The sequence below is a fragment of the Pongo pygmaeus genome, chromosome 11 (genome assembly GCF_028885625.2).
Source record: "Pongo pygmaeus isolate AG05252 chromosome 11, NHGRI_mPonPyg2-v2.0_pri, whole genome shotgun sequence".
Lineage (NCBI taxonomy): Eukaryota > Metazoa > Chordata > Mammalia > Primates > Hominidae > Pongo > Pongo pygmaeus.
In genome coordinates, this window is record NC_072384.2 from 142,886,283 (window position 1) to 142,906,427 (window position 20,145).

A 20,145-nucleotide genomic window follows, 5' to 3' on the forward strand; every position below is an offset into this window, starting at 1 on the left:
AAGCCCATCGCCGCCCTGGCGTCTCTGCTGTGGGAAGCCCATCGCCGCCCTGGCGTCTCTGCTGTGGGAAGCCCATCGCCGCCCTGGCGTCTCTGCTGTGGGAAGCCCATCGCCGCTCTGGCGTCTCTGCTGTGGAAAGCCCATCTCTGGGCTGCGCTTCCTGTTCTGCCGCCCTTTGCTTTCTGGCCGCGATTCCGTTGAATGTGATCACTGAAAAGGTGAGATTTGCATCCGCTGTTTTACTAGTTGTTTTCTCTATGGCTTGTATCTGTTTTGTTTCTTTACTCTTCTTTTACTGCCTACTTTTATGTTAAATAGATATTTCATTTGTACAATTTTAATTATTTTGATGTTTCTTTTACTCCTTTTTAAGTTGCTTGCTTAGTGGTTGTTCGGAGAATGTAATTAAAATCTTATCTTAAAGCAAACTACTGCAAATTAATACCAAATTAATCTCCATCGTAAGCAATAATGCGGTTGTTAAACAAAATCAGTTAACTTTGGACCAGCCTTTGTGTAGTGTCCTGGTCTAGGCCCAGCAGAACAGACCAAGCCAGAATGGAGTCCCTTGCGCTAAGGCCCATATCACCAAACTGACGTTGGAAATGGGCAATTTTCAAAAATTTTCAGGCCATTGAAATTAACCTGAATTCACTAACACAAAAGCCCTCTTATTTTTTTAACCCTTGAAGGAAAGTGGCCTTGAAATGACCCACCTGCCTTCTGTGTTTCATTCCTGCTCTCCAGAGCCCCCTTCTACCTGCAGAGCCTCTTAGTTCACGGGACACCCCCACTCAGTTCACAGGACAGCATCACTCAGTTCACGGGACACCCCCACTCAGTTCACGGGACACCCCCACTCAGTTCACGGGACACCCCCACTCAGTTCACAGGACAGCATCACTCAGTTCACGGGACACACCCGCTCAGTTCACTGCGTCCATCCTGCTTCCAGGGCCAGGTGTTCCCAAGTCTAGAATCACAAATAGATGCCAATTCAATCCTTTTTTCTATTTTTTAATTTAATTAATTAATTAATTTATTTTTGAGACGGAGCTTCGCTCTTGTTGCCCAGGCTGGAGTGCAATGGCGTGATCTTGGCTCACCGCAACCTCCGCCTCCCAGGTTCAAGCAATTCTCCTGCCTCAGCCTCCTGAGTAGCTGGGATTCACAGGCATGCACCACCACACCTGGCTAATTTTGTATTTTTAGTAGCGACAGGGTTTCTCCATATTGAGGCTGGTCTCCAATTCCTGACCTCAGGTGATCCGCCCGCCTCGGCCTCCCAAAGTGCTGGGATTACAGGCGTAAGCCACTGTGCCCAGCCGCCAATTCAATCTTTAAACTAGATTTGTTGTAATTTTCCTCTGACACCGTAACAGCTTGGGGCCTCGTCCACAAGGCTGGGCGATGGTGCGCTGGACTGAGGGCCTGTGCCTGTGTGGAGGTGACACTGGGTGTGGAGAGTTCAGATGAGTGTCTAACTGATTTTGCATATTCAAGGGGCACAAAAAAGATTGCAGCCATTTCTGACGCCAAGCCAGTCTTGGTTTAGTGACCTCTTGACATGGAGTGTGTGTCAGGAAAGAAGATCCCAAGGGAAGCCCAGCTCCTGAGAGGGATGAGCTCAGGTTTCCATGACTGGGCTGGGGGGCCCACAGGTGACCCCGCACCCCACAGTGCCACATCCTGTGGGAAGGTCCAGGCTCGCGGCATCCCCATTCCCCTTCGCTGATGGCTGAGGAGGCTCAGAGTGGAGCCCCAGCCAGACGCCTATGCAGGCCCCTCCCCCACTCCTGGTGGCTCTGAGGGGCCCCTGCTTCTAGGAGGAACAAGGTCGCCAGATGAGGGAGACCTCAGCGAGTGTGTCTGATGAGCACACTCATTCGACCAGGCTGCCTTCTTTCCAGCTGTTTGTTTCCGATGCCCCAGAATTGCAAGTTCATCAGCCCTTGCCTTGTGAAGGACCTCTCTAATTGTTACAGCGTGGTGTGAAAATGCATTCTGGGATGTGTAAGCCGAGAACAAATGTGGGCAGCTCTGAGCCGGTGTGCCCACCCTAGTTCCCCGTGTGCCTGCCCCAGTTCCCTGCGTGCCCAACCCAGTTCCCTGCATGCCTGCCCCAGTTCCCCACGTGACCCCCGCCCAGTTCTGCTAACAGAGGCTCTCTTTGTCTTAAAGTCCCATAGACTGGCATGAAATTACTGGATATAGAAACTACTTCAAAGCAATGCTTCCCATGAAATCAGATCTTCTTGTATTAAGCAATGTTTCGTATAAGATATGTATTCCTTTTAGAAACAGTTTTCCTTCCTTGATGAATGTTGGTCTTTAAAATTAATGATGAGTAAGGAAATTTGCATAAAATCACTCCATCAGGAGGCAAGCTGAGTGTTTTGATGACATTTATGGGAAAGGAAAGCCAAGGAATCGGGTGGAATTTGATCCGAGGAGGCACTGGGGTTGGGAGGGCATCGCCGGCCAAAATGCCCCACGTCAGGGTATGAAAGGAGTCAGAGCTGCAAATTTGGGAAAGGTGATGAATATCTTGAATTTGTGTGAGCAGCTTGGGTTTCTCAGATGTTGGTATCGACAAGGGAGGAGACCTCTTTTAGGGGAGCTTTAAGGAAGTCTGATTAAACAGTGTCCTGAGAAGCTCCGTGGGAGGGCAAAAACAATTATGTTATGATAGATTGCCTTCATCCAAAGCAATAAAACCTCTACAAGTGTCAGCAAAGTGTGTCTAATTTGGCAAATGAAACTGTTACTATAGAGGATATGTTTCTAAATGTGAAGTGTGTCAATTCAAGGATTGCTGTATTCACTGTATTTTCTTCTCTGATGCGGAGCTGCATTTAGTTCATGGGTAACAGCCGCACCTGCTCTATCACCTCAGGTAATCCACCCACCTCGGCCTCCTACAGTGCTGGGATTACAGGCGTGAGCCACCACACCCTGCCACTGATGGTTTTTTAAATCAACAATGGGAAATAAATTTTATCAAATCTTGTTTTTAAAACTATCAAGATGATGAAAGCATTTTTGCCCTTTTTGCCATGAATTTCGTGACGTACACTATTGTTTTATTGGATCTTATCCTTTTCAGATATCATGCCATGCTGTCTGCAGGCGTTTCTCGGTGACAGTGGGATCTGTGTTCAGGAAGGAGACTGTCTGTGATTTTTTTCTCCTCCTGTGGTGATGGAATCTATGTTCAGGAAGGAGACTGTCTGTGATTTTTTTCTCCTCCTGTGGTGGTGGGATCTTTGTTCAGGAAGGAGACTGTCTGTGATTTTTTTCTCCTCCTGTGGTGATGGAATCTGTGTTCAGGTAGGAGACCGCGATTTTTCTCTCCTGCAATGGTGATGGGATCAGTGTTCAGGAATGAGAGTGTCTGCAATTTTTCTCTCCTGCGATAGTGGTGGGATCTGTGTTCAGGAATGAGATTGCAATTTTTCTCTCCTGCTGTGGTGATGGATCTGTGTCCAGGAAGGAGACTGTGATTTTTCTCTCCTGCTACGTTAATGCCAGCTTTTGGTCTGAAGCTATTGCTAGATTCAGAAAAAGAGTTTAAAATGTTACATTTTTCTGAATTTCCTGGAAAAAGTTGTCAGATTGTGATATTGCTTCCTAAGTATTTAAAAAAATCACTGATGAAATCATTTGGAGTTTGTGAAGAAACTTTTAATTTTGTGTTGCATCTTGATAACATTTCTATTAACAGATACTAGACTACTGAGATTTTTCTCATTCTTCTCTCAGTTTGCTAAGTCACGTTTGTCTTAGGACTTTGCCTATTCCTTCTAAATTGCTACATTTATTGGATTAAATTTATTCACAATATCCTCACTGCCTTTTGATACGTGAGAATTTGTAATTATGCTCCTTTGTTTATTTTGGATATGAATTATATGTTTTTCTCTTCTTCCTGATCAGCCTTGATAGGAGTTTATCAAATGTATTTTTTTGTGTGCAAAAGAACTAACTTTTGGCATTAAAAAATGTTTCTTATCATACATTTGTTTTCTATTTTCTTGCTTCCTGGTCTTATCTTTATCACCTACTTCTGAGGTTGAGACTGACAGGACTTGTTTTCTGATCACATCCTTGCTGACCAAAAGAAGGTCTAGTCCATATAGGATGAAGCAAAGAACCCAGCAGATGGTGAGGGGGGTCACCTGGCTGCTCTCATTGCTCATTAACACAGGACACGTCCACCAGCACCATCACAGTTCACAAATGCCATGACAATGAGCCAGAAGCCACCTCCCTTTTCCCTAGCAGTGACCTGGAAGTTACCACCCCTTTCCTAGAAAGTTCTAAATAAACAACTCCTTAATTTGCATTAGCCTGCCCCTTAATTTACATGTCACTGGAAGTAGATATAATTGAGTACAAATACAGTTGCCAAGAGTCCATACATTGCCGACTCTGGTTGCACTATGATTTAGCTCTGCTCCACAAAAAGCAATACTGTTCCATAAAAGTTGCTGTTTAACACCACTGGTTCATGCTTACATTCTTTCATGGGTGAGCCAAGAACCCACCTGGGCTAAGCCCTAATTTTGAGGCTTGCCTCTCCAGCACCACTTCCATTAAGTTTGATTAACAATGCTTTATTAAGTCTTTGAGATGGAATCTCACTGGCTTTAAGCCATTCTTCTCTTCTATTATGTGCATCTGAGGCTATGAATGTCCTTTGAGTACTGTTTTAGCTGCATCCTGGTTTGATATGTCAGATCCACACTGTCAAATGGTGCAAAATATTTTCTAATTTTTATTTTGACTTCTTTTGATGAAAAATTAATTATGTATTTACTTTTTAACTAGTTATTTTCTAGTACTCTTTGTTATTAATTTCTAGCTTAGTTCCCTTGTCCTTTAACTTTATACACTCTGAGTTTTAATTTTTTTCAAAATTGTTAAGGTTGTCTTACTGAGTAGCCTATGTTTAAGTAAGTGCTATAAATTCACTTGAAAAAAAAAAGAGTCAACACTGTTGTGTTGAGAGTGGCCATACAAGAACTATGCTAATTGGATCGCTTGGTATTCTGTATCCTTATTGATACTTTATCTGCTTGCTAAATCAGCTGCTGAAAGGGGCAGGTTGGCATCTGGCTCTAGGAGTGTTGATCTGCAAATTTCTCCTTTCAGTCATGTCATCACTTTTCCTGGTAAATTTGGAAGCCAATTCACTGGGTGCCTGCAGATTAGAGCAGTGATGCATTCCTTGTTGACTTAGTCCTTTATGACCGTGAAATGTGTTTATTTTCTCTAGTTGTGACTTTTGCCTTAAAGTCTGTCTTATCTGCCTTCCATATAGCTACCCAAGTTATCTTTGGATTAGTATTTGTATGTTATATTCTTTTCAATCTTTTACTTTTGACCTACCTGTGAACTTAAAATCTAAATATTGCAAGAAATATTAGGTTATGTTTTAGAATTAAGTTTCATGCCCTTACTCTTGGACATGAGTAGTCATGTGCAGTTAATACAAGTGTTGATGCAGTTTTTTTGCATGTTTGTCTCATGTTTTACCCCCGCATTATACCATTTTCTCCCATTTTTGTCTTTTGTGTTATGATTTAATTAGATTGCACTCTATCCAGTAATTAGACAGTTAGATCAGTGCCTCAATAATGCTAACATTGTATAATCTTCAACCCCACTCACCGCCCTCTGACTCTGCATCCTTATTGCCACATGTGTTTGTTCTGAGTATGTTAAATTTCACGACAGCACCACTCTTATTTTATAAAATTGATATGCACTTATGTCTCTTCCCTATTTATCATTTCTTGTACCCTTCATTCTGAATTTTAGAGTTTTCATCTGGAATCAATTTTCTTCTGGCTTGGGGGCTGCCATTCACATTTCATTCGACGGGCACTGTCCCTTCCCATGAATTATCTCAGTGCTGCTTCCTTATGGACATCTTCATTTATCCTTTGTAGTTGGACCCATGGCACTTCCTCACTGGGCATAGAATCCTAGGCTGGGGCTGTGTTCCTTCAGCACCTGGAGACATTGTCATGTTGGATTCCAGGTGCCATCACTTGCTTGAGGGTCACTCATCAGGCTCACTGTTGCCCCTCCTTTGAGAAAGCCATTTCCATCTGACTTGCCTCTTTGGTAGTTTTGCTGTGTTGCCTTTTGGTGTGTATATGACTGTTGGCAAATTCTGGGCTGCGGCTGTTTCATATCCCTATCCCTGGCCATCTCTTCCTCCTTTTGAAACTTCCATCAGGCAGATGATAAACATATATCAATGCCATTTTATCATTCCTGTTGATTCCAATTCTCTGATGGTAGTTTCCATCCTTTATCTTTTTGGTTTATCTTTCTCTCTACTTTATTAAAACATTAGACATTGTTAGTGTAGAATCCTTTTTCTGCATTTATTGCTGGCTTTTCTTTTAGTTGTCTTTCTAGGGGAAGTTGAGGTCACAGTTTTCCATATTCTTGTGCTATCTACCTTGGGCACACCCCTGTTATTATGGATGGGGGTTTTAAAACAGGGCCCAGGTTCTGAGACATCCCCCCTGTGAGCAGTGGAGTCATGCTCCCCCCATCCTACCTGTGCAGGCAGAGGCCAGTCACCCACAGTTCATGGAGGGCAGGGTACCTGCAACTTCTGGGACTGGGTCATCCCAGGTGGCATGGTTTTGATTTGTGTCGCCACCCAAATCTCAAGATTAAGACCTTTGCTTATCTTAGTGTCAACAAACGCATGAGGCCAGGTGCCCACATCTTCCCTACGATGAGCCAGTGACCTAAACCCAGGAGAGGTGCAGCTTTGCACCAGGATCCAGCTGGCATTTGGGGAAAATGGGCACTACTTATAAACACAAAATTAACATTGCAGTGGTGAGAGGTGTGGGCATGACTCTTGGCCAAATCTGCATTCTTTGGTTTGTGGGTAAGTCACAAAAGAGAGGTTATTAGGACACGTGAGAAGAGACTCTAAGGGCTGCCTGCTTCCACAGATGCTGACCGCCTGGTAGAGGTGCCGCCCACCCCTGCCCTGCTTCCTGCAGGGAGGCTGAAATCCTGATGCAAGAGGGTTGCCCACCTGGGTGTGGTCGCAGCGTTGGCTCGAGAGACAGGGGTGGAACAATTGTCTACCGTGAAGCTGATGTTAAGGAGATGTCAAAACCCTTCACCTTTACTAAAACGTTAGATGTCAGAAATTTACTTTTAGATATTTGACAGGTACCTATTCTCAGCACTTATCTCAGACCACAATATCCTTTTACTCCATGAAAATTACCAGTTTCCTAAACTTTGTTAAACTTACTTCTTCCCAATACTACGAGACTAACCCTATTTTTAACACCCTACATTTAAAAAATGGTGTTTATCCATTTTTAGATGTTTTACACAATTCTACAGCTTTGACATTTCAGCATCAGCGGGATTTGGCCTTGCTACACTTGTGGCTGGGTGGCCAGACTGGTCCAGAGGTCTGTAGTCTCCAGGTGTTGAACACCCCCTGGGAAGTCACTGATATGCAGATGCTGGGCCCACCCCAACAGCCTCATTTAACATGTACCCACCTCTGGAAAGACCCCATCTGCAAATAGGGTTCCGTTTTGAGGTGCTGAGGTGAGAACGCTGACAGCCAGATTGGGGGCACCCCCCCAGTTAGGGGGCTCCTAGCCCCCCACATTCTGGCTTCCTTTGAAGCCCCACACTCCCTGTCCCCTCTTCAGACCCTCAGAGCTGGAGGCCCAGGCCCTGCAAATATCCCCGGAAGACTTCTGAGTGCTCCGGGCTGTGCCCAGGGCCAGTGGCTGTTCCGAAGTACAAGGGGGCTTCAGAATGACCTCCACATTCCTGGGCTCAGTGTGGGCCCTAATTTGCCACCTCCAGGAAGGAGGAGATTGCTAAAAAATTTATAATTACCATTGTTATAACTGCTCCCATTAGTTCTGAAGATGGTGTGGCTTAGTGACCACTTATCTGAACGTGCTTTAAATTCTGTCCCACCTTGATGCAAGTGTGCAACACCTTTGACACGAGGTGAACTTAGCCTCAATTTACTTCAGCTGAAGCTCGTCTTCCTTCTTTCTAACTGCTTCTAAATGTGGAGCTTTAGTCTATAACAGCTGGCTGCCTCATCTTCTGAGATCCACAGCACCAGCCCTTTGTTGGAGTGGTTGCACCGAAAATGTATAGATCAGATTCCGGATTAAAAATCAGAAGCAATTTACATTTTAATTCATATTTACGGGGACTCAAAAATTGCCTTGGGAAGGATTCTTGGAGCTTGAGCCTGAACTTCTCAATTACAGAAAAACAACATCCTATTACTCGGCCATTGTATTTTGAGGGTTGTTTTCAGATTCTTGGAAGAAAAGTCACATTTACATTTACAACACTTGGGCTCCGTTCCCAGGTTCCTGGAAAATGCCATCCATATCTCAGCAAAGCAAATGCTGGCATTGAAAGCCCAGAAGCTAGAGATAGGACTCATATGTGGCTGAGAAGGGCATTAAAGTTTGAAGTGAAAATAATTGCTACATCATAGTTGCTAAAGTTTGAACCTAAAAGAGGATCACAGGGAGGGTGCGACCGAGGCGTGAAGGATACACGGCCTGGACTCCCATCAGGCACCTGGACCCAGGAGCCCACAGACCCTGTCCACATCATAGGAAAAGTACTCACAAACGTCACCAATTCCATCTTGAAAATACAAGGCCCCAAATCACCATAATGCAGAGAGAATGGGCTCTGGGGTATTCTGTAAACAGCTTTGAAGTTCTGACAGCAGCTGGGTCATCCCAGTCCAGACTCAGAAGCAAAGCCTGTAGTGGGAACACATGTTGACTGGGGGGTTCACCTACACAATGGGGGTGGCTCAGTGGGCGTGAGGTCCATAGGGCAGGCTGCCAGGAGACTCTGACCCCCCTTGGCACTGGTGGAAGCTAGTTGCCCATGGGTGTTGGGAAGGAAGGCCCTGGGGAAGCCCTGAGCTCACATTCATGGGCCTCCCAGCTGATGGAGCCAGCCCCACCCGGGATCATCTCCCTTTGAATTAACCTAAAGTTGACTGATTAGAGGCTGTAATCACATCTGCAAAACTGCTTCTCAGCAGCACCCAGGCTGCCTGTGACTAACTGTTAAAAATACCTGTGCCTCCCTCCACCCAGGGAGCTGCTCTAACCACACACTAGCAGCAGGAGGCCAGGCACCGCTGCCCTGCCTAGCCATATCCACTCATCTGAGCTACCCACAGGCCTTCTAAAACCGAAAGCCAAAGCCAAGCCTAGTGTGAACTGGAACTATGGTTCTGTCATTCCCATTGCACTAAGTGTAGAAACCAAATTTGTCAACTCCTGGATGGTGACACCATTCATTTTTCCCTGGAAAATTGTCCCCTTGGTCATTTCTGGGGGACCCTCCCTCCATTGCTGTTCATTTCTCTCAGGAGGCCTCAGTCTCCATTTGTGCTGGGAACCTGCCTCCCATGGCTGCTCCCAGCCAGTGACTGAGCACAGTGGGGAAACTGAGGCAGGTGCATCTTTGTGGTTCCGAGGTCTCCCCTGCTGGGCGGCTTTAGCCTGAGGACCCCTGTGGATGTGGCCAAAGCTTCCTTTGAGCTGTGGTGGAGCCTGGGGCTCCTGCCCACCCTTCCCACTTTCTGCTGCACAGAGTGACACCTGCCCAGGGTCTGGCAATCCACGTGCTTCTGTTTCAGTGAGGACCCATGTAGGTTGCTGCAACTTGTCTGTCAACTTTGAAGGGTCATGTTGACATTCTTCAGACTAAAGAGCCCTCCAAACATCACTGAGAAAGCAGGACCATCATTTAGGATGTCCTTCCACCCTGTGACTTGCACATGCCATACTAGAGGCACCTGCAGGGCTTGCCTCTCACTGACTGGCAAGTGCCATTGGCATTGGTGAGGCATGATGGTGCAGATGGTGTGAAGCTGCAGAATGCCAGGATGGGTGATTCCTATGGACTAGATTAAAGCAAGGACTACAATAATCAAATTGCTTTGGTGGGGCGCAGTGGTTCACGCCTCTGATCCCAGCGCTTTGGAAGGCTGAGGGGGGCGGATCACCTGAGGTCAGGAGTTCCAGACCAGCCTGGCCAACATGGGGAAACCCCGTCTCTACCAAAAATACAAAAATTAGCCAGGCGTGGTGATGCATGTCTGTAGTCCCAGCTACTCGGGAGGCTGAGGCAGGAGAATCGCTGGAACCTGGGAGGTGGAGGTTGCAGTGAGCAGAGATTGCGCCACTGCACTCCAGCTTGGGTGACAGACAGAGACTCCATCTCAAAAAAAAAAAAAAAAAAAGAGGCAAGGTCATGAAGTTTTACTCTTAAACATGCCATGCAAAGGACAACTATTTTAAGAACATTTTTGTAGCAATTTTTTTTTAAAGTTTAAAATTTATTTTGTGTTGAGATACAATGAACACACCACAAAACTCATCCTTTCTATGGCACACAATTCAGAGGCATTCAGCACATTCACAACGTTGCAAAACCATCACCAGGATCTCAGTCCAGAGCGTTTTCCTCACACACCCAGAATAAAACCCATACCCATTGGCAGTAAATGCCCTGTCCTCTTCCCCGGTCCCCTGGCAACCACTGACCAATTTCTATCTCCACGAGTTTGTTGTTCTGGGAATTTCATGTAAATGGACCAATAGAGTCTCTTTTGTATCTGACTTCTTTCACATCAAATATTTTTAAGGTTAATCTATATTGTAGAATGTCTCAGTAATTCACTCCTTTTAAGGCTGAGTAATATTCTATCAGATGAGTATACCACATTTTGTTTATCCATTCATCAATTGACAGGCATATGAATTATTTTCACCTTTTAACAAATAAATAATACTGCTGTTTTTAGTGTGGGCATATGTTTTCAGTTCTCTTGGGTACATACCTAGGACTTGAATTGTTGGGTCATCTGGTAACTTTAACTTTTTGAAGAACTGCCAAATTATTTTCCAAACTGGCTGCACCCTTTTAAATTCTCACCTGTAATGCGTGAAAGGTCCAGGTTCTCCACATGCTTGCCAACATTCGTTATTTCCATGGTTTTGGTTATTTCCAAGTGAGGGTGAAGTAACCCTTCATTGTGGCTCTGATTTGCATTTTCCTAATGACTAATAATTTTGAGCATTTTTTTTCTTGTGCTTATTGGCCATCTGACTATCTTCTTTTGGGGAAATGTCTATTCAAATTCTTTAACTATTTTTTAATTGCACTATGGGTCATTTGATTATTGAATTTTAAGTGTTATTTGCATGTCTTCATACCAGCATATTAGTCAATATGTGATTCCAAATATTTTAGCTCATGCTGTGAGCTCTTTTCACTTCACTGATAGTGTCCTGTTGAGTGCAAACTTTTTCATTTTGATAAAGTCCAATTTTTCTAATTTTGCTTGTCTCTTGTGTTTTTTGTGTCACCTAAGAAGGCATTGCCAAATTCAAGGTTAAGAATGTGTTTTCTTCAGAGTTCTATGGTTTTAGCCCCTCTGTTAGCTCTTTGATTCATTTTTGATTAAGTTTTGTCTGTGGTGTGAGGTAAGGGCTCAGCCTTGTTCTTGAGCATGTGGGTGTCCAGTTCTCTCAGCAGTATTTGTTGAAAAGACTGCTCTTTCCCCATTGAATGGCCTTGGCACCCTTGTCAAAAGTCAATCACTTATGGTTGTGTGAATTTATTTCTGAGATCTCCATTCTATTTCATTGATTCTATCCTTACACCAGAAACACGCTGTCTGGATGACTGTAGCTTTTTGTAGGTTTTGAAATCAAGAAGAATTCAACATACTCTGGTCATTCCAGATCCCTTATGTTCCCACACACATTTTAGTTTAATTCCCATGTGCTTGTTAATTTCTGCAAAATGAAAACAGATGAAATGGGAGGCACTGGGATTCGATAGGAATTCTGCAGAATCTGTAGGTCATCTTGGGGTGTAATGCCTTCCTAGTATCTTGTCTCCATCCATAAATGTGGATGTCTTTCCATTTAAGTCTTCTTTGATTTATTTCAAGGATGTTTTGTACAATTAGGTATACCAGCTTTGCACTAATTTTGTGAAGTTCATACCTAAGTATGATATTATTTTGGTGCTTTTCTATATGGATTGTTTCTGAATTTCATGTCAGAGAGTTCACTGCTGTGGAGAGGAATAAAATTGGTTTCTGTGTCTTTCATACTGCAACCTTGGCCTAAGAGTTGCTTTTTTATTAGCTCTATATAATTTTTGTGGATTTCTTAGGATTTTGTGTATTCAAGATGACGTCGTCTGTGAATAGATGAAGTGCTGCTTCTTCCTTCCCAGCCTCGGTGTCTTTGACTTGCTTTTATTGCCTGACCGCCATGGCTGGGACGTCCAGCACAATGATGGACAGAAGTGATTGGAGTGGACACCCTGTTTTCTCCCTGATGTTAGGGGAAAGCTGTCAGCTTTTAATGACAGGTTGAGCATCTCAAATCTGAGAAGAAAAGCAATGGAATCAGACTCTTCTCCTTATGTTCAAATCCTTTTAAGTCTGCCTTTGTACAGTGAGACCTTTCTCTACCAAATAAAATATGAAATCTATAGACATGCTTTTGGCTTTTTTAGCATGAACTATTAAGAAACACTTCCTTACACAAAAAAGGATCCTAATTAGTACTCTAAGGTCATCTGAAAACAAGTGCTCCCAAATCAGACCCTTAAAGGAAATGCTCATTGGAGGATTTTGCATTTTGGATTTTCAGATTTGGGGTACTCCGTTGGTTAGTATAATGAAAATATTCCACAATCTGAAAAATACCCAAATCTGAAACTCTTCTGGTCTCAAGCATGTCAGATAAGGGATTCTCAACCCATGTCAGGTATTAGGTTCACTGTGGGTTCGTGTGTTTTACGGACAGCCTCTCAGCAGGTTGGGTATTTTCCTTACATTCCTACAGCCTTGGGTTTTTCATGAAAATTTTTTAAATTTTGTCAAATTATTTTTCTGTTTCCATTGAGGTGGTCATGTGCTTTTTGTTCTTTATCTTATAAACATGGTATATACACTGACTTATTTTCATACATTGAGATGACCTTGAGTTCCTGAGACAAACCATGTGGTCACGGTGTGTGTGCTGCTGACTTTGGTTTGTTAGAATTCTGCTAAGGATTTTCGTGGATGTATTATACAGACACAGTACATATTCGTATCACATACAGATTCATCAGCGTTATTTGGGTCTGCAGCTTTTTCTCTCCCAATGTTCTTTTCTATTGTTTCTGTCAGGATAACACTGGCCTCACAAAATGAGTTGTAAAGTTTTACCTCCTTTTCTATTTTTTAAAAGAGTCTGTGAAGTATCAGAGCCATTTCTTATTTAAATGTTTGATAGAATTCACAGGGAAGTCATCTTGTCTCATCTAGGTAAGATTTTGTGATTGAAACTCCGTTCTTAAACAGACACTCCACACATTGTGGTAGGCCTTGCTTACTTTCCAGAATCCTGAAAAAAGTTAATTTGTATTACTTTTTTTAGTGTTCTAATTGCTTTCATGAAAGAGGGGATTTTTGGAGGTACTTCACAATTCCCAAAGACAGTTCTGATGAAGTTGGTGTAAAAGAAAATGCACATTCTAGATCAGTGATTGCATGTCAGGTGCCAGAACATTGTGTCAGTGTTTCTCCAGGTATGGAACTGGAATAACCACTGGGATTGAAATGGTGTCATCTGACAACCTGCGCTTGCTATCCAAGACCCACTCACCGGCTGCTCAGGCTAAAGATGTGAGTGAGGAGAGGGTGGAAGGAGCCACCCCTGCACCTCTCATGTCTGAGCAGGGCCCCATCTCTGCAGCCCCCCAGGACACAGGAGCACTCTGGCTTTACTCTGGTAAGCAGTGGGGATCCAGGGACCTCTGTGGTCCTGCCTGGGGGATTCTCCTCTCTGCACCTGGGGGAGGAAGATGGGGGTTCTGGCTGCTGCTGGTTTGTCTGTCCCAATTATATTTTCAGGCACTGAGAGCTTAAGTTCTCAGTACCTGAATTCTGCTCAAAAACAGCTGACATGTATTTAAAAGCATTTTGTACGGTAAAACTTTTTCAATGTCTCATGCCGTCATAGGAGAAAGTCTCCTTAATCCTCATCCTCTGTTGGGAGGCTATGTGGTCCTGCGATGCTCGTGGAAGGCCAGAAGGAGGGGGTCCTCTGAGCAGCCCCGGAGGGGTGGGGTGAGTCAGCCTGGCAAATGCAGCATAGACCTGTGGGGCTTCATGGCCATAGCCTTTACCCAGTGACTGTGTGCACTGCTCCCGAGGGCTCCAAGTGTCCATCAGCCCCGACACTTGGGGAGAAGCCACACTTCAAACCAAGTGTTCACAAAATATTACAGGAAACACAATATTTTTCAAAGAAAGGAAAATGAAGATTGTCTGTGGGAATGCTTCAATTCAACGTGGGCACAGTTAGATGAGTAACTAGCTTTCCCTGATTTCATAAAGGCTCCCTGGGGCCTTCTCAACCTCTGTCTCATTTGTTTTAATTTGGGGCAGTGCCAATTGCCAGTTACAGAGACATTGCATTGCCCCAGGGACAGTTTACCAATGAACCAGATGGTCACAAGACCCAGTCACCTGAGATTCTGGGACAGAGATAACAAAACGTCAACTTCAATAACTACCTACTCAGGAATTTTTAACTTCTTTATATTTCTAAAGGAAAACCCATATGAGGGCATGAAAAATTGAAAAAGTTCACCAGGCTTCCCCACCTCTTCCTGAGGCAGACAGACAGGGCGGGTGCCCAGAGGATAGAGGCCAGGCTTCCCCACCTGTCCCCAATGTGGACACACAGGGCGGGTGCCCAGAGGATAGAGGCCAGGCTTCCCCACCTGTCCCTGATGTGGACACACAGGGTGGTGACCAGAGGACAGAGGCCAGGCTTCCCCACCTGTCCCCGATGTGGACACACAGGGCGGGTGCCCAGAGGATAGAGGCCAGGCTTCCCCACCTGTCCCTGATGTGGACACACAGGGTGGTGACCAGAGGACAGAGGCCAGGCTTCCCCACCTGTCCCCGATGTGGACACACAGGGTGGTGACCAGAGGACCGAGGCCAGGCTTCCCCATTTATCCCGAGTGTGGACACACAGGGTGGGTGCCAGAAGACGGAGGCCAGGCTTCCCCACCTGTTCTCGATGTGGACACACAGGTTGGGTGCCAAAGGACGGAGGCCAGGCTTCCCCACCTGTCCCCGAGGTGGACACACAGGGTGGTGGCCAGAGGACAGGTCTTTTCCGAGTTGGTTTTATGGGACCTTAATGGGGGCTCCGTGTGATGATTCATTGATCAGAGATTTGAAATTCAGTGCGGGATAGAGGGTGGTAGGTGAACCTCCCACCAGCTGTTCTCCTGGTCTGCACACTAAGAAGACACAGACCTCACGCCCTGGTTTTGGAAAGTCTGAGAAATGGACCTCCACATCCTGGAACCGAGGCCAGAATCATGGATTTTGAGATTATCCTGGTGGTCCTGGTGAGCACAGGACTGCAGCTGAAAGTCCAACATACGCAGGGCATTGTGACGGCCAGCAAGGCATACTGCGGTCCGAGCCTGAAGCAGATCCAACCTCAGAAAAGGAGGCACGATACAGCCAGAGACGCTTCAAACACTTGGGAGTGGAGCTGCTTGCAGTCGTGTGCCAGGACAGCAAGGAAAGTCATGAGAGCCCCAGGGAGCATCAAGTGAACACGTGGCAAAAGACAGGAGCATTTTATCGCTACAAAGAAAACCCACATAATCACCCAAGAGTTTAGGGAAATAAATTTACTAGTATGTATCATTCAGGTATTGCAGATGCAAATAAAAATACATTTCATTATTAAGAATTTGTGGTTCTACCTGCTCTTCAACCTTAGTTTGAAAAAGAGAAAGCAGAAACCTTTGTGAGGTCAGCATGAGTCAGGGCACGGCTGAGAGTCTGTAACAAACCATCAGTACCGGCCTCAGTGACATTAGAAGAAAACAGAGCAAACAGAGTGCGCGGTTAACTCCAGAGTGTTGCTCCCTGTGGATTTTCAGTTTCACAGCTGAAGACTGGAAGTTAGTACCAGACATTTCCATATTCATCATGAACATTTGAACATGAAAAACTAAACAAAAGCAATGCAAACAAACCGAAAAATAAAAATCTCAACAGAGGAATAACACTTTGCATTGGCCAGCAGACAGCAAGGCAGGCAGGCTGTTCATTTTTGTCCCCTTGTCTATGGCTTGCAAGAAGACCTAAAAATTCAACAGACACGGTCAAGAGGAAGCTCAGTTCTGTGGAAACCAACAGCAATGACTAAAGGCAGCCTGTGTGTGCAGATCAAATGGAGCTGCAGGTCCGACTTTGGCAGAGAACTCTTTCCCTTACAAAACTCACAGTTGCTAAGCAAGTTAAACGTCAGTGTAAATCACATCAGGGGATGGGAAACTAACCCGGATTATGAAGCTGTCTAACTCATGGTGATGTGAAGGGCATGAAGGAGGGTAAAGGACAATGTCTCGGGACAAAGCCCCGGGCCCTCCGAGAGGGCATCTGTGCAGCCTGACTGCCTTGAAGCCTGTCGCATTTGCAAAGGTCATTTCTGGCCATGGAGAGCCCCGGATGAAGTGATGAGTCACCTCACTGAAGTGCTGCCCCTCGTTCCCGCTCAGAGGAAGTGCTCCTTCTGGGTCCCCCGCGCTGCGTTCTGCACGCTGACCTCGCATTGGAGCACCGTCTCACTGGTGCCGTGGCTCTCTGGCGGTGCCTCCTTGGGTGTGTACAAGTTCTTCTGCTGATACAGGCTGACGGCAATGGCAGCCAGACAGAGTAGAAAGAACACCACAACGGCGATCACACCTGAGGCAGCAGAAGAGAACCCCAGAGTCAGGATGTGTTTGCCGGCACCATGCCCAACGCACACAAGGCTGACTGCACTGCCCAGAGCTGAAGCAAAATCACTCTCTGCGTTCACCAAGCCTATGCTTTATTCTAAACTGGAAACATCACAATTTCAAGGATTCTAGGTCAGGTAGAATCCTAACATTTAGTTGACTTTTCAGTCTAGCAATCTGCTGGGTGTAGTGCTGTTTTATGCATTTACTCTATGAGTCTTATTACGAGAGTCATTGGAAGCTTCCAGAAGAAAACACACGTTTGTCTCCCAGACCTCATGCACTGCACACTCACAAGCAGAGACTCGAGTAGCTTTTAGAGTACAGGACGCACCACATCATGCCTTCAGGACGGCTTTTCAATAACCTGGGCAGGGCCTAGTGAGTCACAGCAATATGTGATTGAACCTGTTCATACGTGAGTCAGTCCGCACACAAATGTGGACATGCTCGAATGGTTCCTGCTGCTAAGTTTACTGTAGGAATATATGAACTATGGAGTTTATGGGATCTACATTATTTGAAATTATCTGATTAAAACCAATGCCACGCCTGTAATCCCAGCACTTTGGGAGGCCGAGGCAGATGGATCACGAGGTCAGGAGCTCAAGACCAGCCTGGCCAACATGGTGAAACCCTATCTCTACTAAAAATATAAAAATTAGCTGGATGTCATGGCACCTGCCTGTAATCCCAGTTACTCCAGAGGCTGAGGCAGGAGAATCGTTTGAACCCAAGAGGCGGAGGTTGCAGTGAGCCGAGATCGCGCTACTGCACTCCAGCCTGGGTGACAGAGACTCCATCCCACAACAAAGAAACGACTAAACAAAACCCAGTGCCTGTGGGTCTCAATTTTGCGGCACAATCACCTCCAATAACTGCGGAGTCTCCCCTCGTCTCGCCAGCTATGGGTTCGCCCTCATCCACAGGACCAGGATATTCTGCAGGGAAAAAGCAGGGTAGGCAACGGTGAGACATTCTCGGGAAACTGGAATTTGTGTCGTTTCAACTTTAAAATTGTCAGCCACAGTGAGACTGGATATCATCTGCCATATTTAAAATACCTGGGCAAGAGAGCGGAAGGCTGAGGTTTCAGGAGCCGCAGGCGTCTCCCCGGGCCTCCCACTGTGACCCGAGCCCCCGCCCGGGGCTCCTTGTCTGGGTCCGCGGTGCTCGAGCGTGGGTGAGTTCCCACGCCGCGTCCTCCCTGGCCCTGGCTCCGCAGCCTGACCTGGCCACGGGGCCCCGCACCGACGCGAGCCCGGAGCGCCCGGGAAGCAGCGCAGCCTTCAGCGGAGCCACGCGCTGGAACTGCAGCGCCGAGAGGCAGCCGGAGAAGCCCCGCGCGCCGGCCCGCGCCGTGTCCGCGTCCACGTGCTCGCCGGGCTCTGCGGGACAGAGGGAGAGGTTAGCAGGCGCGCGTGCGTGGGGGCGCGTGTGTGGGGGCGCGTCATGGGCCTTGGGTACCCGGGTACAAAACAGGGATGCCTGGACAGCGGCTGAACGCCAGAGCAATAGCTTCGGCCTTTACCCTCTCCCAAAAAATAATTCTCAGTTAATCACCAAATAAACTGAATACCAACAATAGCAAGGAAATAAACCAATCTGTGAAAAAAATCCTAAAGTTTAGATTTATAATTATGCTGCTAAAAATAAAATAAAATCATACTGTGTACAAAATAATGGATTAATACTGTTAAATTTACATCACATTAAAAAATTACATTAGTACATATTTATTGGCCTGTTTCATGAACACTAACATTATGGTTTGTGTTTTTGAACCTTAACTATTTTAGAATTTAACTAGAATTTAGTGACGTTCAGCCAACAGTCCCTCAGCCTTCTGGGCGTGCAGCGGATCAGAGCACACTGTGGACCCGCATTTACTCATAGCGCCTGTTTCCAAGCCAGGTATCCGGGTATTCACAGCCACTCAGGCTGAACTACGCAGAAGTGAGTGTGTGCGCCAACAGGGACAGAGAGATCCCCTCCTCACATGTGTCCTCCTTCCCCTGTTCATTTCTGCTCCAGTTTGGCTGTAATTGATCAGAGCAGTTTCTCCAGCATTTGCTACTGGGGTGTGGCGGGGTTTCAGTCATTGGCTGAGGACCCAAACTTGATGCCCTCAGGAGCATCACGCCATCTTCCTTTGTCATCACACCATCTTCATCATCACACCACCTTCCGTCATCATCATGCCACTTTCTGTCCTCATCGCGCCACCTTCCTTCACAATAATGCCTTTCCCTCCATTGTTGCAGAGATGTCTGGTGTCAGCCCGATGCTTTTGTCTCATAATGTTTTGTTTCTGCATGACAATCTGTATGGCTTCCTCTATGATTGTGGAGTTTATATATTTATCAGCTGTGCTCAGGCATTTCCATGAATGCCACCTGGGACTCCTGGATCCCCTGTACCCCGTACACATTGGGGTCTCAGTCAGCCCTGCTGCTGTCACAACACACAGACCAGGTGACTTAAACAACAAACATTCATTTCTTACAGATCTGGAGGCTAGAAGTCTGAGAATGAGATGTGGGCAGATTTGGTCTCCGGCAAGGGCTCCCTTCCTGGATTGTGGTTGGCAGTCTTCCTCTTGTATCCTCAGATGCCCAAGAAGAGAGGAGGAAGAAGGGAGAACTCCTCTGTCTTCCTGAAAAGTCACTAATGCCAATCAGGAAACCTAATCACCTCCTCAAGGCCTCACCTCCAAATATCATCCCTATTTATTGCTTCACCTTGGAAGTTCCCCTCACTTCAGAAGTTTATTTATTAGAACTGATTTTTGTTCCTTCACAGAATCAACAGAGTCCTAATCGCACAGAATTCTTCAGCCTCAGAAGCTGCAGCACCTGAGCAGGGTGGGGTGCTTTATGAGCATCCCTTTTTGAGGCATGTATTCCTGATAAGAGTTAAAGCTGGAAGAGTTTAGGTTTAAAGGAAGCTCACTCTGTGGCCATCATACAGAATCAGAGAAGACAGAACCAGAACAGGCACCAGTGGCTGAGACCCTCCCAAGTGGTAACACAAACATGCATTTCAGACCATGACCCTGGGCTAGTCTGTTCTCACACTGCTAATAAAGACATACCTGAGACTGGGTGATTTATAAAGGAAAGAGGTCTAATGGATTCACAGTTCCACATGGCTGGGGAGGCCTCACAATCATGGCAGAAAGCAAGGGAGGAGCAAAGGCAGGTCTTACATGGCGGCAGGCAAGAGAGAGTGTGCAGGGGAACTGCCCTTTAT

General features: G+C 45.8%; 1 protein-coding gene across 1 annotated transcript in view; it reads right to left on the bottom strand.

Moving 5' to 3' along the window:
• Positions 1–15,780: 15,780 nt before the first annotated feature.
• The window catches only part of LOC129031637 (contactin-associated protein-like 4), a 207,029-nt gene continuing 202,664 nt past the window's right edge, over positions 15,781–20,145 (bottom strand). The window contains 3 exon segments of the mRNA XM_054478145.2: positions 15,781–16,858; positions 17,763–17,834; positions 17,958–18,281. Of these exon segments, the coding sequence (XP_054334120.1) occupies positions 17,986–18,281 (296 nt within the window). The 3' untranslated portion in view covers positions 15,781–16,858; positions 17,763–17,834; positions 17,958–17,985.